Source organism: Hylobates moloch, unplaced genomic scaffold, assembly GCF_009828535.3.
Source record: "Hylobates moloch isolate HMO894 unplaced genomic scaffold, HMol_V3 SCAFFOLD_2, whole genome shotgun sequence".
In the NCBI taxonomy this organism is placed as follows: Eukaryota; Metazoa; Chordata; class Mammalia; order Primates; family Hylobatidae; genus Hylobates; species Hylobates moloch.
The window spans coordinates 101,772,216-101,794,002 of NW_026652277.1; the positions used below are offsets into that span (position 1 = coordinate 101,772,216).

General features: G+C 34.1%; 1 protein-coding gene across 8 annotated transcripts in view; it reads left to right on the top strand.

Annotated features, from left to right (window-relative positions):
* KHDRBS2 (KH RNA binding domain containing, signal transduction associated 2) overlaps nucleotides 1-21,787 on the top strand; it is a 678,514-nt gene that overhangs the window by 245,003 nt on the left and 411,724 nt on the right. For all 8 annotated transcript variants that reach the window (XM_032154521.2, XM_058435364.1, XM_058435367.1 and 5 more), the window contains exon 3: nucleotides 8,914-9,030. In XM_032154521.2, the coding sequence (XP_032010412.1) occupies nucleotides 8,914-9,030 (117 nt within the window). The remainder of the gene's footprint in view (nucleotides 1-8,913; nucleotides 9,031-21,787) is intronic.

The window sequence follows — 21,787 nt, forward strand, 5'->3', positions numbered from 1 at the left end:
CTCAGCCAGGATTGTGTGAAATTTTCTCTTTTCATAGTCTTAAGCATTCCTGGTGGAGACATCACTTTTGGATGATTTGGTATTTCTGAGTTTGATACTTTACTCTCATCAATAAAGGGGAAAGAAGGTTTTGTAACAGAATATGAAAGAGAAGTTCAGTGACATTTAACTCAACTTGAATTGTTCTTAATTTTTAAAAAGTTACATAATGTTTAATACATCCAAATGAATATGTTTAACTTTCATGTGGAGTATAAAACAAAATAAAATGAACACTCTCGAACCCATAAGTTAAACCGAAGTCTAAAATATCACCCTTTGCTTTACAATACCTTACGTGTTTCTTTGATCATGTCCTCTATTCCCCATTCCCAGAAAATTACCAAGATCATGGATTTTGTGTTTATTATTATCCCTGTTATTTAAGAAATATATTTGCTACATAGGCATGTGTTCATAATAGAATATTATTTAATTTCACTTGTTTATGAGTTTTTTTTTATTATACTTTAGGTTTTAGGGTACATGTGCACAACGTGCAGGTTTGTTACATATGTATCCATGTGCCATGTTTATGAGTTTTATATAAAGCGTATGTGTAGATGAATTTTCAATCAAAAATTTATTTCTAGGATTAATGAAATTTTATATAGTTATGAGTAATTCATATTTACTGATCTGTAATATTTCACAGTAATATGTCACAATTTATTTATTCATTTGTACCAGTCATGATTCTGACGGGCAAACAAAAGCCACTCTATATTTAATAGTTATAACCCACAATTCAAGGCTAATATAACTGTGGGAAGAAATGAGGGAGGGGTCTTCGGGACAGTTCCACCAACAGGCCATAAAGATTGGAGCCTAAAGCCTCAGAGCACAGGGGAGAAACCAGAGCTCCAGGATGTTCTGTGAAGCCTGTCATGATCACAGAGTGGAAGTTTGGGGAAAGATTTGCAAAACTTGCCAAGACCAGCAACTGGGAATTTGTGGACAGGTCTATGGGGCTGCTGCATCCATGTAGTGATCACTCACATAGAAGTCAGCAGAGCACCACATCTCATCTCTATGACTTAAGAAGCCTAATGGACTCCAATTCATGTCCACCTTCCAAATTTGATGCAACTTCTTGATATTGACAAAACCCACCACAAAAGTGAACCTACATGGAAAGGGATCTGAAAAGTTGTTTTGAGACATAAAAATGCTGGCTATGATGTGGAGCTGACAACACACTATTCTTGAATTTATCATCGTTTTTCCCCACTATTTTTGCTCTTGTAAGGATTGAGACTGAATACTCTGGTACATGTGCCAAGATTTCTCTGGATGATATATCTAGGAATGACATTGCTGAGGCATAAGGTAAATGGATGTACAGATTGACAAGACACTGCCACTATGGTTGTATCCATTTACACTCCCACAGGCGCAGATATGTTTCTCCACACTCTGGCCAATGCTTGATGTCTGACCTCTTCATAGTCATAGACCTCTTATATAGTGTGTGTAAAATTATGTCATCACGGTCTTAAATTTGATTTGTTTACATTATAATGCGATTGAATTTCTCATAAGATTATTCCATTCCCATTCCTCCTTCAATGACACATTTATGATTTTATCCTTTATCTATTAAGTCATTTTTCTTTTCCTTAGTTCTATATTTGTTTTTGTAAACTACTGCTTTCATGGTAACATGTAATGTCAACCATCTTCAGATTTGTGATTTATGTTTTCACTTACTTTGTGATGTATTTTCACGAGCAGATATTCTTAATTTTAATCAAACTTTTATTTTACAGTTATTGTATTTTCATCATTTTAAAAATATTAGAAAATTTTCTTCTAGAAGTTCTAAAGTTTTATATTTCACATCTAAGTCTATAAACCATCTAGAATTTAGTTTTTCTGTTATGATGTAGGAATTAATTTTATTTCTCTTACTATGGATAGCCTATTATGCTATATATTAGGTAGTTCCTTCTTTCCTTAGTATTTTAGTTTCCTATTGCCTCTGTAACAATCACCACAAACTTAAACTTCATGGCTTAAAACAAATCAAATTCATTATTTTACAGTTGTGGAGTTCAGAAGTCTGAAATGATTTCTTTGAAGATGAAATCCAGGTGTCTGCAGGGTTGCATTCCTTCAAGAGGCTCTAGGGGAGAATCTGCTCCCTGACTTTTCCACCTCATAGAAGCTGCCTTCATTCTTTGGCTCATGGCCTCCTTCCATCTTCAAAGCCAGCAATTGCATCACTTGAGCCCATGATATTGCCATCACATCTCCTTCTCTGACCCTGCTGCCTCCTTCTTCCTTTTAAAAAGACATTTGGCACAGCTGGGTAATCCAGGATAATCCCTCATCTCAAGATCTCTAATTTAATCACACCCATATAGTTTTTTATGTAGAATAACATATTTACAGATTCTTGGTATTAGAACATGGACATCTTTAGGGGACTATTATTCAGTCAGTGATCTGTAACACTACCTCTGTCAAATGTTATTTTAACATACACAGGAGTCTGTCAGTAGATTCTGGATTCCATTGCTCTATTTTTCTATCTGTGCCACAAGACTGGATGCTTCATACTGTCATAATTAACACAGCTTTATGATGAATCTTGATATGTGAAAGGAATAATTCTTGACTTGTTCTTTTGCTTCTGAATGGTTTTGGCTGTTCTTGGGCTTTCACTTTTTTAAACAAATTTTAGAACCAACTAATAAGTTGATCCAAACTCTATAGTGATTGTAATTAGAATTACATTGGATCTGCAGATGAAATTTAGAAGACTAGAAATCTATATGCCATTGAGAATTCCTATTTATGAACACAATATATCTCTCAACAAAATGTATTTTATACATGTTCTGTGAAGGTTTGAACATCTGTGGCTAAATTTATTTCTAGAAAATCTAGTTTTTAAAATTCCTATATAAATGGTATCTCCCTTAGAAAAAATTCTCTAATTATATGCTGCTGGCATACAAAAATACAATTAACCTTTTTTGTATAACAACACCTTGCTAAGTTCTCTTACTAATTCTAATATTTTTATGAAAACATTTTGTTTTCTATGTATATATTTATATAAATGGCATTTTTTTTTACTTTCTGTTATTTATAATATTTATCTTGTCTTAGTAGATTGTTTGAGTCATTGGTGCTGAATAAAGTGTCAAGAATGTGCATCTTTATGATTTTTTAAATCAATAAATCTACTATTCCTATGAATTTTGAATAGAAGCCTTCTATTGACTGATGATGTTTCCTTTGTTTTTCAGATGATGTGAGTTTTTATAATGATTAAGTTTAAATTCTATCGAATCATTTTTCCAAACAAATAAAATACTAGCCTTTTTCTCCATTAATTTGTTAATGGGTAAATTACAATTAGAGGTTATAAATCTTAAAATACTTGTATACCTATGATAAATAAAAGTCATGATGTATTTTGTACATACAACAGGCCTTGGCTATGATACCATTTTGCCAAGTGCGTTTTTTCATGTCATTTTTTTTTCTTTTATGAGTGGCTTTGGTCTATACATTTCCTTTTCTGATTTGGTTTTGGTATGAAGGTTATATTCTCCTCCTGAGTTCTTGGATATTTCTCCGTTTTTTTTCTCTGGTGCATAGATTGGAATGATACATTTCCAATAAGTCTAGAGATCTAGAGAGATCCCTTTGTGCAACTAATGGGACTGGTATTTTTTTAATAGTACATTTCATTATGATTTTATGCTGATTTTATTTTTTAATACATTTTATTGTATGTATTTAAGGTATACAACATGATGTAATGGCATAATATAGAGAGCAAAATGTTTACTGTAGTGAAGCAAACTGACATATCCATCATCTCACAGTTACCCATTTTTTGGAGGTTTTGTTGCAAATGCAGCCAAAATCTGATTAGGATGAAATCCAAATACAGAACAATTTTATTACCTATAGTCTACATGGTGTACACCAGGGGTCCCCAGTCCCTGGGCTGCAGACCTGTACTGGTCTATGACCTGTTAGGAACTGGGCCGCATAGCAGGAGGTCAGCAGCTAGCAAGCCAGCATTACTGCCTGAGCTCCACCTCCTGTCAGATCAACCCTGGCATTAGATTCTCACAGGAGTGGAACCCTATTGTGAACTGCGCATGCAAGGGATCTGGGTTTTGCATTCCTTATGAGAATCTTAATGCCACATGATCTGAGGTGGACAGTTTTATTTCAAAACACCCTCACCCTCCTCCACCCCCACCCCCACCCCCCCCCACCCCCCCCCGCCCCCCCCCCCCCCCCCCCACCCTCCTCCACCCCCACCCCCACCCCCACCAGTGGAAAAATTGTTTTCCATGCAACTGGTCCCTGGTGCCAAAAAGGTTGAGGACTGCCAGTGTACACTCTGTCTCTAGACTTGTTCATCCTACATATCTCCTACATTTTATCCTCTGACTTACGTTTCCTTATTTCCACCCCAACCCTGGTAAACAGTTTCATTTTCTCGGTATTATTTTTCAGATTCCATATATAAATGAGACCATCCATATTTTTCTTTTTGTGTCTGGCTTATTTCACTTAACATATTGTCCTCCAAGCTCATCCACATTGTGGCAAAAATGGCAAGATCTCATTGTTTTTCAGGCTGAATACTATTCCACTATATTGTTTCTTTATCCATTTGTCTGTCAGTGGACACTTAGATTGTTTCCATATCTTTAGTGTCATGAATAATGCTACAATAAACATCAAAGTGCAGTTATCTTTACAAGGTGATTTTTATTTCTTTTGGGTATATGCCCAGGAGAGGGATTGTTGGGTCATATAGTAGTTCTATTTTTAATTTATTTAGAAACCTGCATAGGATTTTCTGTAATGGATATACCAATCTACATTCCCATGGGCAGTCTACAAAAAGTACCCTTTTCTGCTCACTCATGTCAAAATTTGATATCTTTTGACTTTTTGGAAATAGCTATCCTGATAAGTGTGAGGGTGAGGTGGTATCTCATAGTGGTTTTGATTTGCATTTTCTTGATGATTAATGATGTTGAGCATCTTTTCATATACCTGTTGTTTATTTTTATGATTTCTTTTAATAAGTGTCTATTTAGATCTTTTGCCCATTTTTAAATCGGTTTTTCTGCCATTGAATTGTCTTAATTCATTATAAATTTTGAATAATAACCCTTAGTAGATGTGTGCTTTGCAAATATTCTTTTTTCCCAATCCAGAGGCTATTGTTTCAGTTTGGCGATTGTTTCCTTTGCTGTGAGAGAGTTTTTTAGTTTAATGTAGTCCCGTTTATTTGTTTTTGCTTTTGTGGCTTGAGCTTTTGGTACGACATCCAAAAATTCTTTACCAAGGCCAACCTTCAGAGGTTTCGAACCTACGTTTTCTCAGAAATAAGTCTAAACATATACAGTCAACTGATTTTTTTTTACAAAGGCACCAACAGAACACAATGAGGAAAGGATAATCTTTGCAATAAATTGTGCTAAAAAGAACACTGGATTTCTATATGCAAAAGAATGAAACTGGACCTTTATCATATATCATATGCAAAAAATAACCCAAAATGGATGAGACCTAAATGTAAGAACAGAAATTATGATGTTATTTCAAAAATATTGTTACATGAGTTTTTATTCTTTCATTTTGTTTTTCACATTCTCAATTAAAATGCTATTTGCATACAATGAAATAATAGTTTCTAAGAGTGCAGCTTGATAAATTTTGATAAAAGTATACCTATACCTCCAACAAATATAGAGCAATTCTGTCACCCCGGATGTTTCCTTCATGCCACTTTCCAGCCAGTTCAACTCCAGGCTCTGTTCTCAACAGACAACCACTCTTATGAACTCTAACACCATATATTATTTTTGCTGCTAGAATTTTGTAATAGTGGAACCTAACATAATGTATTCTTTTATATCTGGCTTCTCAAATGTCTGTTAGATACATCCAGGTTGTTGTGTCAATCAGTGGCTAGTTCCTTTCTGTTTATGTATAAACTTGTTTGTCTGTACTTCTAGGATGAGCACTTGTTTACATTTGGCTTAATGGTGATTGTGAATAAAGTGTCATGAGCATTCACGTGCAAGTTGTTTTATGAACATATGTTTTTAATTCCCTGGGATAAATACTTAGCAGTTGAATTACTGGATCATAGTGGAACTGTAAGTTTAACTTTATAAATAACTGCCAATCTTAAAATGATACTACTGTATCATTTTAAACTGCCAACAGCAATTGCACTAGTAATTACACATCTTCATCAGCATTTACCGTGAGTTTTCTTTTAGTTTTAGCCATTCTGGGGTATGTATATATGTGTGTGTGTGAGATTTACCATTGATTTGATGAAGTTCTTTATAGATTATCGGTATTAGTCATTTTTCAGAAGTACGGAGTGTTTTCTCTCATCCTGTGGCTTATCTATTCAATTTTTTAATGAGTGTTTGCATCAGTAGGGCTTTTTTTTCTCACCCCCCCCTTTTTTTTTTTACTTTAAGTTCTGGGATACATGTGCAGAATGTGCAAGTTTGTTACATAGGTATACACATGCCATGTTGGTTTGCTGCACCCATCAACCCGTCATCTACATTAGGTATTTCTCCTAATGATATCCCTCCCCTTACCCCCACAGGCCCTGGTGTGTGATGTTCCCCTCCCTGTGTCCATGTGTTCTCATTGTTCAATTCCCACTTATGAGTGAGAACATGCAGTGTTTGGTATTTTGTCGTTGTGATAGTTTGCTGAGAATGATGGTTTCCAGCTTCAACCATGTCCCTGAAAAGGACATGAACTCATCCTTTTTTATGGCTGCATAGCAGTCCATGGTGTATATGTGCTACCACATTTTCTTTATCTAGTCTGTTATTGATGGGGATTTGGGTTGGTTCCAAGTCTTTGCTATGTAAATAGTGTGGCAATAAACATATGTGTGCATGTGTCTTTATAGTAGAATGCTTTGTAGTCCTTTGGGTGTATACCCAGTAGTGGGATTGCTGGGTCAAGTGGTATATCTGGTTCTAGATCCTTGAAGAATCACCACACTGTCTTCCACAATGGTTGATCTAATTTACACTCCTACCAACAGTATAAAAGCATTCTTATTTCTTCACAGCCTCACCAACATCTGTTGTTTCCTGACTTTAATAATTGCCATTCTAACTGGCATAAGATGGTACTATCACCAGAATGAACAGGCAACCTACAGAACGGGAGAACATTTTTGCAATCTACCTATCTGACAAAGGTCTAATGTCTAGAATCTACAAGGAACAGAAAAGACAAATTTACAAGAAAAAAGAAATATCATCACAAAGTGGGTGAAGTATATGAGCAGACACTTCCCAAAAGATGGCATTTATGTGGCCAACAAACATATGAAAAAAAGCTTATCACTGATCATTAGGGATTTTTTTAGTGCTCTTTGCTTTCTAATTAAGTAATCTCTTCATAGCCTAGGTTCACAAAGGTTTTTCTAATGCTTTCTTCTTAGAATCTTTATAATTTTAGTTGTCACATATAGTTCTATGATCGATCTCAAAATAAGGTTTGCCTACATGTCAAAGAGGTCATGAAAGATTTTTTTTTGTTTTTTGTTTTATTTTGTTCTTTTTCATACTGATATTCAATTTTTTCATTACCATTTGTTGAAAACACTTTACTTTTTAAATTTGGTTGCTTTGGCACTTTTGCTGACAATAAATCGACCACCTATGTATAGTCTTTTTGGGCATTATACCATACCATATCTATTTACCTATACATACAACAATCCATACTCCAGTAAAAAATTGAATAAAAGGGGCAAGAGCGGACATCTTTCTTTTTATCCTGGACTTGGGAAAAAAAACTGAATTGTATACCATTAACTATGGTGTATTTCTTACTGATGGTTTATGGCAGAAAGAAAAGAAAAGAGAAGAGAAGAGAAAAGAGAAGAGAAGAAGAAGAGAAGAGAAGAGAAGAGAAGAGAAGGAAAGAAAATCTCTGATATAGAAAGCAATTTTACTTAGTCTTACTTATCATTGTTTTTTATGTTCCCAAGATAGTTTTTGGTGCATTCTATGTTCTTTTATTTTTAGTTTAATCAACGAATTATGGCACAAATTATTACCTCAGTCATTCAGTTTGGTAATGTTCCTTTTAGTAGCTAACATAAATGCTTTCATAACTGCTCTTAGTTCACTTGTTCTTATTTATGTTTCAAGATGATTAAGCAAATTATGTGGAACCCCAGAATTTTTTATTTAGACAAAGTGTTTTGTATTTATGCTTTATAAGTACCGTTTTTTAACCTTTACATGCTCATATCTTTTATTTACTAAAACAACTCTTCAATATAGACAATGTAAGATTGAAGAAATATTGAGTCCCTTTATTCCTGATTATGAAAGTTGTAATAGAAAGTTATGGTCACCAGACAATGCTTAAAAAACTTGAATATCAAATTTTATTTTAGATATTGATTTAAAACATCAATTTTAAAATATTGATTGCAAACTTTTACAATTTTGGACGTTTATAGACTTATGTTAAAATCATCTCTTATTTCAATAATATAGTTTGAGAGAAAAAGCCTTTAGATTTTCTGTAAACCAGCATGATTCTCCTTAATTTCTTTCCTTAATAAATGATTCATTTGATTATTTATGTAAATGATATTTTCAACATACTTTTCACTTTGGCATTCTTTTAAGAAGAGATATAGCTTTTAAAATGAGTGTTAGATTAGATATCTGAAATGGTTTGGGGTGTGTGTGTGTGTATTTATGGCATGACTTTCTTCTCAGTGGTAAAGTTTGAAAAACCTATAACCCATCAGTTACTCTTGGTGCAAATAATCACTTTATTGTACCTTAAAACAGACATTCTACTGATTTTGTTTCCTAGTTCAATTTTGTGGGGAAATTGCTTGGACCAAGAGGAAACTCCTTGAAGAGGCTACAGGAAGAAACAGGTGCTAAAATGTCTATCCTGGGAAAAGGATCAATGAGAGATAAAGCTAAGGTACTGAACTTTGAATCTAATATTTAACACATTCAGGAGGTTACCTGTAACACTGATGGCCAAATTTACAAGCATGCCTGAATGGCTCTTTCACCATTTCCTATGATTTCCATTTCCTGGGATCGCCCTGTGTCACTTTCTGCTATCTCCTCTGTCTTCCTAAAAATCAGTTATTGGCCTCCCTTCTTTTTCTTTTCAGAATGTATATTCTATATTTTCATTTTCTTTAGTCCTTTGTGTAGGTTGCTATCAAATCTTTTCACTTTTTCTGTGTCCTCTGTAGAATGTTTCTATATGTCTGTGTTCATTTTCTTTAATTCCCTCGCTGGTTCCTTTTTCTTTCTTCAATCATATCACCTAATAACATCCATTGTATCAGTCTCTCATTTTATCTCTCTGCTCTATTTCACCTTGATTCTCTTACTTGAAGCAATTTCAAATACTTATCTGCAAATCTAAGAGAATCCTGCTTATTTCTTGAAATGTTTCAATGATATTAAACAACTCACCTGACCCTCAAAAGAACAATAAGTTAAGAGATATATCAAGTTTGATGTTTGAAATGATTTATTTCACATCTGTACTACATTATTTCTTATTTTATAAAGTGTTAGCAATTTTCTCGGTGTTAGAATTCAGTGTTTGGGAGAAATGACAATTTGTAGAGATTTATTCCAAAAGGATGTTTGAGGATTCATTGCGAAAGGCTGGATGTGTTTGGTAGTATCATTTGAGCAGGCCACACTGGTATGACTTGGTAATGTTAGTATGGAGAGTGAAATGTTCAAATATTTATTTCTGACTATGAGAATCCTTAGAAAATTGCTCAGGAATCCTGTATCTGTGTTAATGAGACATATTAAACGAGGAAATTTATAGTGTGAAATGTCACTGAACTGGTGAATATATCATACATAAAGTATCTTTACTGTAATAAGTCTACATTAGGAGATTTAGCAAAACCCTCTATTTGGGTGCTTTCTTAGAATGGTTCAATAATCAACTGTAATAGATTGCACTGCAAAATATTTTTTAGAATTAAGATAAGGCCTTTTTTTCTTTTTTTTTCTTTTCTTTTTTTTTTTTTTGTTCCACTTGCTTGCTTTTGAATGATAAGTTCTTAACTTTCTCAAGTATTGGACACCTAGCTGAAATAAAATCACAGGCATGGATATGAAAAATTTACCTTAGTAAACACTTGATTAAAATAAAAAATAAATCCTTGGTAAATTATTGATTATGATGCTGTTATTTTGCCTCTCGGCATCATGACATGAACAGGAAAGAAGATTTTACATAATTTTGTTTTTTCAAATTATTAAATAAATCACATGGGATTGTGCAATAAAAGTGTATATGTGTGCATACATACAAACCAGCATATGTTCATGCATTAATTATTTATTGAACACATTTTATGTAATTCACAGTTCTAGTTTATAGTCATGAATACAAGGTCTTCCTCTCTTAGAGTTTACATCCCAATGGGAAAGACAGATAATAAATACATGAATACATTTTATACTTTTAGGAATTGATAATTTTTATAGATTTAAATGAAACAGAAGCAGGGAAAAGAGGTTAATGGTGTTGGGAGCAAATTTTGATACAGTGATCAAGTAGAAAGAACACTGTAAGATGAGAAGGAGCCAAACATAGAAATATCAGAAAGGAGAGAGAATGCCAAGTGCGAAGGCCCTGAGGGAGAATCTGTACTTTTTGTATAACCATAGCTGTATCTAAAACTATTATGACAACTATAGCCATATATTCATTTAATAAATATACTTATTCCCCTTTGGCTACCATCTGATTTCTTTATAGTAAAACTCCTGGAAAGTAATTTGCAGTCACTGGCTCACCTTCTTATTGTTCCCCTCCTCAGTCTCTGTGACTGGATCCTCTTTTTCCAGACCTCCAAGCCCAGACTTAGTCTTCAGAGTTCTTTTTTTCCTTCATGTTCTTATAGCACCAATGTGCTCTGAATCTCAAATTTATGTCCAGCCTCCAGTCTCCCCCTTAAGTGCTAGATGCTGAATTTATATATTTATCTACTCAACATGTCAATCTGGATGTAACAGGGCATCGAAATGTAATATGTCCAAGGACACATACATACATACATACACATAAGTATGTATGGGTATGTATGTTGACAAAGACTCTCCTTGACCAAACTTTAGTCAGGCCTCTCAGAATCCTCTTCTCAACTTTGCCTGACTTTACAAAGATTAGCCATGTTTAAAATTTAGATCAGCAAGTATTAAGAAGTTCAACATGCAGCTGCCAAACTTTTATCCAACAGAAAAACTAAATAACTGAAGCCACGTGAGGGGCTCCTTGTGTACTTTACAAAGCCTGGGCCAGCACTCTACTCTGTGGTTTCATAGACGGGTGACTTTGCAGGATATATTGTTTAATAAACATGTTTGCTTCACCTTTATAAGACATGATAATGCAGATTGCTTTTCTATGTTGGGTATGCTGCCAAGGTACTACACAATGTATGTCTTTTTTCCTTTTCTTTCTTTTTCTTTTTTTTCTGACAGTGTCTCATTCTGTTGCCCAGGCTGGACTGCAGTGGTACTATTGTGGTGCGATCACAGCTCACTGCAGCTTTGACCCACCACTGGGCTCAGGGCTCGAGCGATAGTTCCACCTCAGCCCCCCAAGTATCTGGGACTACAGGTGAACGCCAGCACACCTGGTTAATTTTTAAATTTTTTGTAGAGATGGAGTCTCATTTTGTTGTCCAGACTGGTCCTGAACTCCTGGATTCAAGTGATCCTCAAGGGATCTTCCTGCCTCAGCCTGCCAAAGTGCTGGGATTATAGATGTGAGCCACTGTGAGCACTTAAGGGGGAGACTGGAGGCTGGACATAAGACATACAAAGCATGTCTTAAACTTGATCTTTACTTCATGATAAAAGAAGATATTTGGTTGTGTAAGTTAGGGAAAAAAATCAAAAATATTTATTCCATATCTACTATTACTTCAAGAATAGATTCAATATTGTGCTATATAAAAAGTATTAGACATGAGTCACAAAGCTTGATATTTAATTAAACATATTGACCAGTGTAACATTTTTTTTAAAAAAGTTAAGAAAATAACAGTCATTCGGATTAGTAGGTAGATAGAATGACAAACTCATTTCGTTTTGTTTTTGTGGATCTAATAATACTTCTTAATCCTTACATAAGAAAATATGAAGTATTAAGATTTGCTTCCAGATCATTATAAAGTTAACTGCATCACATATAAAATAATTCTAGTGGTATCTAATAAGAAGATTCAAGTTTAATGTTTTTCTTTGTGTTATCCTGTGTTGGGGAAACATTACTTTTTGTTTAGTTATAACTAGCCAATAACTCTGTAAGCAGAAAAAGAAAACGAAAACAAAGTAAAATATCATAATATTCAAGGTAATACCAGTAGCAAAATCCTACCATATAGTCATGATTGCTTTCTCGTATTGGTCAGATCCCACAATATATGAACTCACATCCTACTTAAGACCAGCCAGGAATGCTTGCACAGAAGCTACATTTTAAATTGTGAGAAGAAAAAGTATTCTTAGAGAAATCTGGAAAGGAAAATATATAGTATGTAGGCAATATTTCAAAATACCTCAGGAAATTAACTAGCAGTTTAGAAAGTTCTTTAAAGTCTAAGTTCTTCACATACCATATGGCCAGCTGGTTCTAAACAACCACACAGCTGCTGGTTTCACTGGCAATGGCTTCTGAGCAATCTTCAGGGTAACTTACTGTAGCTTCAGATAGAGTGTTGCTGTTTTTGGGGGTGTTGATGGCAAAGACTGGTGAGGGAGAACAGAGGAAGCAGTGGTTCTACAAGCTTATTTTTGAAAACTGTGACAAATAAACATATTCTCTCTAAGAAAAAAGGTTAGAGGGGTTAGAGAAAATCAGACAATAGCTGAACACATCCAGACAAGAGTGAGGAAAATAGGAAAGCTTGAAAGCAAATTTCTTAGACTCACCTATTGTCCTTAAATGGAAATCACAAACGGACATGTTGCGAACAAGTTATGTTGTAATGAAAGGTATTTTGGCATTTCTGTTAATAAGCTTGGCTGAAATTACGAAATGGGGTATTAAAGCAGTCTCATGATTATATGTTAAAAGTACAGTGCTGTTTGGTGGATTTTTATTTGAAAAATGTGCAATACTTCTCAAGGCAAGGTTTTCTGTCTTTGATGCAGTAATAATGTGCAGTTTCTATTCTAGAATATTTCTTCTGCATTTGGTGATGACTACTTTAGTAAATTCTTTCTGATTTCATGGCAAATTGATTTTCATCAACAATAAAATCAACAAAAAATCTTCAAAGAGATGTAGCTGCCTAGTGGGCAATATGGGTGTGAACCTAGCTACCAGCTGTCTCTCATCTGGCTTCTGGGCTCTGCCTAACATGAAACAGCATGATAGTCTCTCAAATCCTGGAGGGGTGAAGTCATGCTCATTGCTTGTCAATCAGGCTGTGACTAGTTACATAGACTCCTGTTTCAACTCTTTAATATCTTGAACACCAAAGCAGTTTATAATCCTACAAAATCAAGAGCCCAGACACCCTGACTTTCATTTTAGCTGTGCCTCTAGTGAACTGCACAGTAGATTAGCATTTCTTTCTCAACTGGTCTTCTGAAGAAAAGAATGCCTAACTCATTTTGACTTCCAGCAGAGTTCAAGGAATCAGCATAATAACTTGCTTAAATATCATTTGTGTTTGTGAAACATAAGCAGAGTATTATAAAATATAGATACGTGGAATTTTATTTATGTTTGATTCATTCAACTTTTCTGTTTCTCTGATTTGAATTTTAGAGTAGGAGTAACAGACTGAAAGGTCCCACCTGAACCATAGCTCTTGTGATAAGAAACATTGTGTTAAAATATATATATTTGTGGGAATACAATGAAACTTACGTTGCAATGTTTAACCAATAGATTATTTCAGTATGTGTTATATTTGGACTATACATGACCAAATAATTAATTAGGTTTGATTTGAAGAGTGAAATATATCATCATATTTGTGAGACAATTTCTCAAATTAGCATCTTCATCTTTTGATGTATGAATAATTTATCATTCAGTATAGTGTGCCTGTGACCTTAGAAAGAAAAAAAAGCGATAAAGCTATCTGGGCTCAATTTCTTCATAAGCTTCAATGACAGGATATGAGGTAGTAATGTTTTATGAATTATGAATCAAAGTTATATATTATCTTAAATCATTGATTTCCTCTCATCTGATTTTATTCGCATCTAGACAAATTCCTTTTAATTTTTGTAATTAAGACCTGCTCCTTGGAAACTTTCAGGGACCTAATGACACAGCCATAAACCTTGGTTTATATACAGAAAACATTTTATTAATGCTACTTGTATAGTAACTTGTCCTCATTGTCACTTGTCACTCATTATTTGTACTGTACCCTTATTTCCCTAGAAGAGTGAAATGAGAGAGTCACAGAATCAGGGTCTCTCCCACCATATTTTAAGACATTTTTATTTATTAAGCTATTAAAAAAGAATGTATGAAAATAGAAATTTTTAGACATTTTACAATTTATAAACCAGAATTATAATGATGTAGTTCTTTTCTACCACTGAGGATGGTCTATTATTTTAGGTCATAAGCTTTACTGCTGATCTGAAATTTTTTTTCTTTTTTTATTGAGATGGAGTCTCATTCTTGCTGCCCAGGCTAGAGTGCAGTGGTGCAATCTTGGCTCACTGCAACCTGCACCTCCTAGGTTCAAGTGATTCTCCTGCCTCAGACTTCCAAGTAGCTGGGATTACAGGTGCCCACCACCATGCCCTGCTAATTTTTGTATATTTAGTAGAGACAGGGTTTCACCATGTTGGCCAGGCTGGTTTTGAACTCCTGACCTCGAGTGATCTACCCGCCTCAGCCTCGGAAAGTGCTGGGATTACAAGTGTGAGCCACCGTGCCTGGCCTAAAAATATTATAGTAAAAGTACAAATGCAATATAACCAATATAGAAAGGGGCCAGGTTATATATCTGGACAATATTTTAAATTTCACATTCTGTGGAACTTTTGAATTGGCTGCAAATTATTTGACATTTATTTTAGAGAGAGATGAATAGGGTCCAATTCTCTTCCCCTTGAATCTGGATAGTTTCAGTGACTTGCTTGTAATCAATAGAATGCAGAGTAATGTTGGTTCATGATTTGGGGGACTACATTGGAAGAAGCTGTGTACCTTCTTTCTCATTTGCAGAAACACTATGTCTTGGAGTTTAAAGCTGCCTTGAAAGGATTCTGAAAATCCTGATGCTGCTTACTGTGAAGAAAGCCAAAATTACATCGAAAGGCCATGTATAGGTGCCAGTGGGCAGTCCTACTTGAGTCCAGCCTTTGAGTCATCTTAGTGCAGGCTTTACACATGCGAGTAAAGAATTCACCAAATTATTCCAGTCTTTAGCCATTTGAGTGATCAGCTGCTCAAGTCTTCCTATCTATGGCCCAAAAAATCCTGGAGCAGAGATGCAAGCTGTATTCATGGTACACTACCTAAATTTCTGACCCACAGAAACCATGTATATGATAATAATATTAAAATCATTATTTTAGACCACTAAATGTATCATGGTTAGTTATGCAACAATAAATAACTGGAACACATTACTACTACTTTATATGTAAAATTATATTCTCTTTTTGCATTTCTGCTGCCTTCTAATGGCGATAAGCACAGATTGATCATTTCTAGAGGGGTGTGTGTGTGCGTGTGCGTGCGTGTGTGTGTGTGTGTGTGTGTGTGTGTGTGTTGGATGTTTGTTTTTAGTTTAGTTTTGTTCTGTTTTCTATTGTATTGTATTTACAACTTATTTTGAATTTGCCTCTCCCACTGTCAAATAATTGAAGCACATGTCAACATTTTATTTAAAACTTGTCAAAGAAAAGGCTGCCAAGAGAGGCAATTCAAACATTTCTTCTTTGTAGAGACATTTTATGAGATACTAGACATCAAAAATAGAAAGCTCTAGTTTAAAAAGCATTAGGTTAGTCATAAAGCTGGTTTAAAGTCTTTCTGCTTTTGGATATCTGATTTAATGTCACAAGACTCAAGGTTAATTGGGCAGGTGATTCCAGTTTCTCTGTAAGTCTTCTTAATTTTACGACAACTTGACAAAGCAAGTGTTCTAGCACTTTCTCAGGGATGCTAGATGGATCCCAAAAGGGAAAGTAAATGGAACTACACAGAAAGTACTGCCTCAGACCAAGACTGGGAGAGTTTTTATTTCTTAGTCCCTCCTTTTGAACATTTTAGATTGTTGAAGATTTATCTTGATCAATAACATGTTCAATATGGTATTTTTGTGGGGAGACTATTAACTGAGTTTGTTACATCATTAGTCATTTCTCACATTTTATTAAAGGAAGAATTTAGATATGAGATCAGTTTGTGCAATACCTAGACCAAGATTACTGGGAATATATGTGCCCATTACATGATTTATTTTAACCAGATTGTTATATTAGAGAAAAATGAGAGAATCCAAAGGCAATTAAGTTTAGAAATATATATTTGTATACTATTAATATATATTTAGTACCACATACATATTATTTAGCGGATAATCTCTCTCTCCGTACGTACATATATATGAATTTAGAATGAAATTCAAAATTGTATGAAATTCTATATGTATATATTTCTGCTGTCTTCTAATGGCGATCAGTGCAGACTGATAATTTCTAGAGGGGTGTGTGTGTTTGTGTGTGTGTGTGTGTGTGTGTATGTTTGCCTGTGTATCTATATAGATATGTACATGTTATTTTATTTAATAGAAAACACTGATCAACACATAAAACACTAATAGTTGTATAGCAAACAAATCTAGAGCATGTATAATTTCTCAAGTTCTGTGTTGCATATTTTACTTTTTAAAATATTAAGATTTGCTTAAATTTTTTATACTGGATTCTCTCTTTGCTTTGCCTATAAATTCAGTAACCTAAGCAAAGACCCGTATTAATAAGTTACTGTTCTAATATAATTGAATATTAGAAAGAAAATTTACTTAAATAGCTTTATTTTGCTTGTTGTAACATATAATACATTATTAATTAATGGGTAATTTTAATGTCAAACCCTGTGGGAATGGTTATTGAAAAAGCAAAATAATAATGATATTTAATCTCTTAGAAAAATCTTTGATGCAAAGGTTGTTGTTGTTATTATTTGTATGGTTTTAGAAAGATCCCGTTAAGTGTTTATTTTAATAGTTGAAATGACCCCAATATAAGCCATGTTTTTTAAAGAGAAACTTGGACAACTTGTTCTAGCACAGCTTGGGGAATTTGGAGGTACAGTTAAGTGGATAATGGGCCCAGAGTGGGAATGTTAACGAGAAAAATTCTGCACTTAACTCAAGTGCATCATCAGCACTAATTTAGATGCTGAATTTCATTAGTTGCAGTGATGTTTATTTGACAGTGTTCTATTTTCTTACCAGTTTTTTAATTTCACAAGTCATTCAAAAGTTGAGTAGTAATCTATTTTTATCAGTCATAAATATCTGAATCATTCCTTAGTTGAATAGAGTTGTCATGAGTGCTTGAAAATTTATTTGGGCTCTTCACAATCATTGTTAAACAGTAGGAAACTGTTTTCTCGCTTTAGTTAATGACACTAAACGGAGCTCAAAGAAAGATCAAAGAAGAAAAAAAAAATCAGCAGCTTCTCAATCTAATGAATAACAACACTGCAGAGTTTACTTTTAATCATTTTCTGGATGTATGGGTTCACCAAGAGTGAAGTCAGAAACACTGAGGAAAATGAAATGCCAGGGAGACAAATAAAAATATACATATTTTGCTGCAAACACGATTGATTGCACCACTTGATTTTCTTTGCAGCAGGACAGTGTTTTATGCACTTCCAGGGATGCTGATCACGAGGCATTTCATGTGAATGGTGCCTCTGAGTTGTTCCATTGTGGCAGTTAGGCCAGTCATAGAAACAAGCATACCAAATGCCAATAAAGGAAACACATTTATGTATTTTTGCTTAATATCTAAATATTAGAAATCACTAACACCCATTATGAATAGATTTCCTTTTAAAATTATATGCAAAGTAGTTTACTCTTTGCATATTTTTGTGCAAACATAGCATCTTGTTTTAATTTTGAAAATACTAACGTTAAATTTCTTTGCTTTTTGAGGTCAGGATTTTGAGATGGACAGTAATCTGTTATGCCAGTATTCTTGCATATGTTTTTTTCCGGATAAGGAATCTTTTAGCTATAGGTATGTAATTGCTAGCATCTACAATTTTAGCATCACTATAGGGTTTTAAAAAAAGGCAAACAAAATGTGAGCCTTAACTTAAAGAATTTGGAACATTTCCAGAAGCTGTGATGTTTACATTTCTAAGCTTGTAATGCCCTCTATTTGCTGCTTCCTATTCCTCAATAGTGGGCTTACTGTTTTCTCTTCGTTTTGGGGTGTTTTGCAGTATTTTATTTCTATCATTAAACTCTTATGGAATATTTTTTCCCAGTCTTTATTTTCTTTTTTTCACCTAAAAATTTTAAGCTAAATAATTATCAGAATAATTTTTTTTCAGAATTTGAAACACCAAATTACTCTCATTTTTATTTTCTTGAATGTGTGAGAGATTTTTGTTTTCTCAGCAACACCACCAATATCAGATTCACTCAAATCAAGTCCTTTAAGACAACAGTCACTCCTACCTATACAGGAATATAAATGATGCAGTATAAAATGGCAAGCCATTAAAAAACAGACATATCCTACCTGTGCTGAGTTAATATTTTCAGGATTCCAGTTCTATAAATTTTAGGTTTCAAAGTTTTATGCACATTTTATTTAATACTAATAATCTAAAGAAACTATGTAGAAACTTATGACTATTATTATAATTTAAGAAAGATTTTATAACATGAGTAAGGCAAGAGTATGCTTTGTTGGCAACTGTATAGCTTTAACATAATAATCTGGGGCATAAGAATTAAACTTGGGCAACATTTAGTTTCAGAATATTATGAGGATTACTGTGGGGTTGTGTTAGTTTCCTTCATCTGGTCTGAGGAATAACCTATATACTTTTATGTCATAATACTCATAGTAAATTAGTTTATGCAATCTTAAAGCTGGCAGAAAACCTAAAGATACTAGTTTAATTCTTTCATTTGTATAGCTGTAATAGATTGTTGCCCATGAAACAGTAATTTGCCTGAGATTACTGGGCAATTACTAGGACATATTTAATTATTGGGTGTGAAAAACCCCAAAACATAAACATGAAGGTCATTTTATGATATCAGCTTGCTTTCACTAGTAGATTAATATCAAGGAACCAAAACATTGGAAGAAATATGCTTTTCCAAGCCTTCTCTTGATGTTTCTCCTCCACCTCGCCGCTAATTTTTTGTTTTTTGGTAGAGACGGGGTTTCACGTTTTGCCAGGATGGTCTCGATTTCTGACCTCGTGATCAACCCTGATTACAGGCGTGAGCCACCGCGCCCGGCTCTCTTGATGTTTCTTTAACCATTGCAACCTAAGTTAAATAAGTAGAAAACAGATCTAAATTACTTTTTTTCTTATAATTTTAGGCTTAGAGAATAAAAGTGCAGATTTGCTACATGGGTAAATTGTGCGTGTTATGGGAGTCTGGTGTACAGATTATTTTGTTAGACAGGTAATGAACATAGTGCCCTATAAGAAGTTTTTTGATCTTCACCATCCTCCAACCCTCCACCCTCAAATAGGCCCTGTATCTATTGTTCCCTTTCTAAATTACTTTAAATATTGTAAAATTACTTATAGGACATAGAAGATTGAGTTGACTGGTTCATTATAATATGGCCTCTATAAAGTCGAGTGGTTTAGATATGACTTACATACAAAATGTTGCTATCCATCCTCTCTTCTGTTTGCCACAGATGATGTGCACCCTGTACTCAGGGTGCCTAAGTCAACAGTTTACATACTTTGATTTGACAGCACTCTGCAAATAGTGAGGTACAAGCAGAGAAACTAGATCACCACTTCTCTGCAACTCTAGCCTCACCCTTAGGAGAAGACTTGGAGCAACATGGGCTCTTCTGGGAAATCTTCATGTCTAGAGCCTGGAATACTCTTTTTAGGAGTAGAGAGTTTCCCTATATAGTTTTCTGGTTAGAAAATTGATCAAAATATATTTAACTACACATCTAATGAAGAATTTTTGTCACATTGCTATAAATTATTAGGTCATAAACCAAAAGTGGCACCTTAGTGCAGATGTTCCCTCTTTGACCATTAGTTTTATTAAAATGACCAGAGCCACACTGTTACATTTTTAGAAATGTTTTTACTTTAATTGTTGTGGGCACATAGGTGTATATATTTATGGGGTACATAAGACGTTTTGATACAGGGATGCAGTGTGTAATAATCACATCATGAAAAATGGGGTATCTATCCCCTAACACATTTATCCTTTGTATTACAAACAATCCAACAATACTCTTTTAGTTATGTTTAAATGTACAATTAGTTTATTATTGACTATATTCACCCTGTTGTGCTATCAAATACTAGGTCTTATTCATTCTTTCTATTTGCTTTGTACCCATTAACCATGCCTACCTCTCCCCACAGCCACTAACCCCTTCCCAACTTCTGATGACCATCATTCTACTTTCTGTCTCCATGAGTTCAGTTGTTTTCATCTTTAGACCCCACAAATAAGTGACAGCATACAATATTTGTCTTTCTATACTGGCTTATTTCACTTGGCATAATCATCTCAATTTCCATCCATGTTGTTACTAGTGACAGAATCTCATTCATTTTTTTGTGGCTAAATAGTACTCCATTGTGTATAAGTACCACATTTTCTTTATCCATTCGTCTAGTGGTAGACACTTAGGTTGCTTCGAATCCTTGGCTATTGTGAGCCGTGCTGTATCTAACATAGAAGTGCAGATATCTCTTTGATATACTGATTCCTTTTTGTTAGGGTATGTACCCAGCAGTGGGATTGCTGAATCATGTAGTAGCTCTATTTTTACTTGTTTGAAGAACCTCCAAACTGTTATCCATAATGGTTGTACTAATTGACATTTCTACTAAAGGTGTACAAAGCTTCCCTTTTCTCCACATCCTTGCTATTATTTATTAATTATTGCCTGACTACTAAATATAAGCCATTTTAACTGGGGTCAGATGATATCTCATTGTAGTTTTAATTTGCATTACTCTGATGATCAATAATGTGGATACCTTTTCATATATTTGTTTGCTATTTACATATGTTCTTTTGAGAAATACATATTCTGATCTTTTGGACATTTTTAATCAGATTATTAGATTTTTTTTTCCTGCAGTACTATGTTCATTAACAATGGTGTAAGTGGGCATTCTTGTTGTCTTCCTGATTTGAGCAGAAAGGTTTTTTTTTTGTTTATTTTTTTTTCTGTTCAGAATGATACTAGCCATGGGTCTGTCATGGCTTATATTATGTTGAGATATGTTTCTTCTATACACAATTTTTGAGTGTTTTTATCATGAAGGAATGTTGAATATTATCAAATGCATTTTAAGCATCAAATGAAATGATTATATGGTTTTTGTCCTTCATTCTGTTCAAGTGATGTATCATGTTGATTGATCTGCATGTGTTGAACCATCCTTGCATGATGAATGATCTTTTTAATGTGTTGTTGAATTCAGTTTGCCAGTATTT